Raw genomic sequence first — 4,431 nt, forward strand, 5'->3', positions numbered from 1 at the left:
TTGAATCTTCATGAAATGACCTGGTTATATATGAACAACAGGTGAAAGTTAATTTTCATCCTGCTTTTGAACCTATACGAAAAGGACTAAGCTTTGTATATCCATGAGCCGACAGGAACAGTCTTCTAAACCAAGCCTTCTGAACTGATGTCTTCTAAACCAAGTCTTCTGGAAAGTCTTGAGAAGTGAGCTACAAACTGAGAATTAAGGATGAAAAAGTCTTTAGGTCCTGCTGCTATTTTTTATCTGATCATCTCAGCAATAGAATTATCAGTGGGACTTGTTGCAAATGGATATATTGTTGCCTTAAATTGTATCGACTGGGCCAAAAGCAGAACATTGTCTTCGTATGATAAGATCATAACCAGTCTGGCCTTCTCCAGATTTTGCCTATAATTCTTGGTGACATTAAACAATATTTCATCTAAGGTATATCAAAATATCTTTGATAGATTTCAAACACTACAGCCTTACCTAGTTATCTGGATGTTCATAAACCAAGTGAGTCTCTGTTTTGCAAGCTGCCTTTCTGTGTTCTACTGTGTGAAGATTGCCACTTTCAACCAATCCCTCTTCAGCTGCTTAAAATTGAAAATCTCCAAACTGGTGCCATGGCTGCTTTGGGGCTCTGTGCTTTACTGCTTGGTTACCACAGTTGCTTTTACATTGTTCAGCTATTCCTATTGCGTATCCTCTCACAACTCCACAGATCGTCTATCAACAAATAGCACGATGTCAGACAATATAAATAACCTTTTGGAGTTCACTTTTCTGATACACAGTGTAGGATCTATTTTCCCCCTTATCTTATTTATTGCTTCATCTGTTCTGTTAATCATATCCCTTTGGAGACACATCAGGAAAATGAACCTTAATTCAGACCTTAATCCAAATTTCAGGAACCCCAGCACGGATGCCCATATGCGTGCTCTTAAATCTGTGGTGTCCTTTTTCATCTTCTACAATATTTATTATGTGGTTTCAACCATCCCAATAGGAAACCCATCCTATTTCAATGATGAATGGAAATATATGGTGTGTATATTTATAGCTGCTGCCTACCCTTCTGTATACTCCATTATCTTGATTCTGGGCAACCCCAAATTAAAACTGGCCTCAGCAAAAATTCTGCATTCTGCCAATTCCTGTTTCAGAAAGGTTACTTCATAATATCTATTCCTGTCCTTCCGGATCAAAAATGTTCACTACCTTTGTAAAGCACAGTAGTGGAAAAAATATTTGATTTTCCCCGTTGTTTCCATATTCTCCAGTCTATTATCCATTTGAAATCTTTCTTAGGGTCCCACTGGAAATGTTAAATCCCCTTTCAGTGGATTAGAACCTCCATATGCTTGCAAGACCCTGGCACACATGCTTGGAAATGTGCAGCAAAGCAATCCTGGCCTCGCCATTGAATAGTTGAGGAATAGTTTTTTTGACAGCAAGGTCTTTGAATAAATTCTCTCTTCCCAGAAACCTGTTTGGGGCGACGTGGAATTCCCCATAGACTGAACACTTGATTGGAAGAGCTGTAGTTTCTCCAGTGGACCACCTGACTAAAGAGGAATAGAGATGGATTTTAAATGGTGGGCTTCTGTAAGCCAAGAGGAGCCACCAGAAATGGAAATCCCAACTGAAGGAATGGAGGCAAGAGAGGGAGGTGGTGTACTTTTCGAAGGACACTGACCAAAGCTAAAGGGCTCTGAAGTGCAATAAGGACTCTGAGGGGGGATTGTATTCAGGACTTTGTTTTTGCATAAATCTGTAAATCTCCTATGCTAAGAGTAAAGTGTGTAATTTAAGAAGTTGCTGTGCAAAGCCAGTGTTCCTTACTTTAGTTGCTATATGTCCCTGAATACTTGAAGTACACAGCAACCACAGCCAAGTGGGACTTGGCAGGTGGGGAGAGGAAGGAATATACATAAACTGCTGGGAAGTCTTGGGAGTGTCAGCATTGGTTTCCGAAGATAGGGTGATTGGACTGTGAAGTCCCTCCTCCCAAAGAAAGAGGCCAAACAGGGAATCTTCACCTGTAATTTTACCTAAGAGGCCATACCTAGAGACAGTATCTGGACCCATCTGACTGGAAGCACATGGAATCCAAAAGTTGGGTACGATACAACATACTGGTGTAAGGAACATGAGCCACAATTCATGTCAGGCCCGGAAACATTGAATTGTTCAGTGCTGAATGAAGTCAGTTTAACAAGAAATGCTAAAGCAGTTTTATGTCTTCAGGTTAAAGGGCACTGGGGTTAGCTATAATCTTATCTCTAGGCTGGGACCCTCAGAGTCATTTCCCTAATGTCTTTCCTAAGCAATTGCAATGGGTTTAATGAGTGTAAATGGGGGAGAGTGTAAATAACTAGCTTATAGTCTTTAATTATATTTCACCAAAGAAATGTGGGCCTTGTGTCCTTTGGCCTTAGACAAACGACTGTTACCAAGTTCTCCAACATGGGTTCATGGTTATGAGACATTACCTGTCTCTGTTGAGCCCAGCAGATTTGTCAAGAAAATGATCATTCCTTACTTATGAGCTCAAAAACTTGTTTCATCAATCTGGTGCCAAATAATAACAATCTTGTGAGTTAAAGATTACAGAAATAAAGTTGTGAGAATTCTTTTATATGGCAGCTATGATAAGTGGGCTTACACATTTATCCTAACTGTAAACTCACCTGAAAATTGAGAGTGAAAGTTCACAAATTGTCACAATGAGTTGTTATATAAAATTGTTTAAGAACAGATGGAAGAAAAAGACAGACTGAATTAATTTAAACAGAAAGGGTTTTACTGATACCACTCAAGGATTATGTTAAGATTATGATGAGTAAACAAGAGGAGAAATCAATTAAACAAAATTGTTGTGCTGGAAATTAGGGCTATTGGAGGACAAAATAATGAGAGGATGGACTATTCTGCCCAAAACTGCCTTTTTGGCTTCTGAAGAGTTCTTGGAAAGAAAAGAATTCTTGGAAAAAATTAGTAGAAGAAGCAGTTGTCTGACAACAACCATTGCAGTGAGGTTTATCATCTTGGCTTCCATCCCTATCATCCCCTGGTATACTGGACCATCTTCATCCTAGTCCTCAGATATATCCTGACCAGACCGGGCCAGAGAGAGGACACAGATGACATTGCTACCTCCATCAGCTTCCAGCTAAATTCTGGATATCATCTGGGAAGTGCCACTTTATATCGTCCTCCGTGTCCCCACCCCATGTGTCCTTTTCCTTCTACACCTTATTTCTTTTCTTTCCTATGTCTCTCCTTTAACTTCTGTTTCATAAGAGTCTGGCATAGCTGGTCAAGATATATGTTTTGCAACACTGATGTAAACCTGTGTTTGGAAAGAGGGAGCTAAAAGCAATGCCAAAACAGCCCAATGCAAGTACAAGTTTGCCAGATCTTGGAGTGGCTGATAAGACCATGTGCTATGCCTTTGTTTTTGCAGCAATGAGGTTCCAAGAGAGAGTCAGCCTCTGAGACAGATGCTGCATTTTCTCTCTTTGCTGTTCTTTTCTTCTAACACACTACAATCTCCCATTTTTGTGTGTTCATTTTGTTTTCTCTTAAAGGAAGCAGGATTACACTTGTATAACAACAACTCCATCCCATCTTCTCCAGCTAATTTCTTCTCTATTCTATTAAAGGGAAAGAGAACTTGGATTATGGTTTAAATCAAAGCCTTCCTTTACAATTTACATGTCACATGCTTTAAACTCCCCTCCCCCTCCTTCTGTTATCTTTAATAAGAGGTTTGAAAGGATTTTATTTGCCAGGGGACTAAGCAGGTTGAGGACACTGTATACCAAACTCCTAATCTTGTTTAATACTGTTTAATGTTGGACCGTTACTGGGATGTGTTAACACCTTTGAGTCTTTGGGCTCACATATCCCATTTAAATTAATACAATATGGAATATGAGGGATGCCCTAATGATCCATCAGTTTATGAGGATATGTGAGCCCTTGTATGTCACAATAGCTTTAATAGCTCCTCAAAAGTAGATACCAGGAACATAAGAACGTCCATACTGGGTCAGACCAAAGATCCATCTTGCCCAGTATCCTGTCTTCTGACAGTGGCCAATCCCAGGTGCTTCAGAAGGAATGAACAGAACAGTTAATCATCAAGTGATCCATCCCCTGTCGCCCATTCTCAACTTCTGGAAAATGGAGGCTAGGGACACCATCCCTGACCATCCTGGCTAATAGCCATCGATGGACCTATCCTACATGATTGACCTATCCTCCATGAGAATATCTCCCACTGACACAGCCAACGCCGCCCATTGGAAGTGGTTTAATGATGTCAACAGGAGAGGTCTCTGCCATTGGCATAGATGGCAACGCGGGAGACCTTACAGCGGTGCAGCTGCAGTGGTAGAGCTGTGCCATGGAAGGGTCTCTAGAGTAGAGTCTCAA

At 40.6% G+C, this 4,431-nt stretch overlaps 1 protein-coding gene across 1 annotated transcript; it reads left to right on the forward strand.

The window, feature by feature from the left end:
- Window positions 1-486: 486 nt before the first annotated feature.
- On the forward strand, window positions 487-1,170 carry LOC112117751 (taste receptor type 2 member 40-like). Its single transcript, XM_024215813.1, has one exon. It carries the CDS (start codon window positions 487-489, stop codon window positions 1,168-1,170), a length of 684 nt encoding a protein of 227 aa, XP_024071581.1.
- Window positions 1,171-4,431: the final 3,261 nt, after the last annotated feature.

Source organism: Terrapene carolina, unplaced genomic scaffold (assembly GCF_002925995.2).
Source record: "Terrapene carolina triunguis isolate 2854851 unplaced genomic scaffold, T_m_triunguis-2.0 Scaffold42, whole genome shotgun sequence".
In the NCBI taxonomy this organism is placed as follows: Eukaryota; Metazoa; Chordata; order Testudines; family Emydidae; genus Terrapene; species Terrapene triunguis.

What these genes read in the sequence shown, in the direction of transcription:
- LOC112117751 (XM_024215813.1), top strand. Translation starts at nt 487, where the DNA reads ATGTTCATAAACCAAGTGAGTCTCTGTTTTGCAAGCTGCCTTTCTGTG.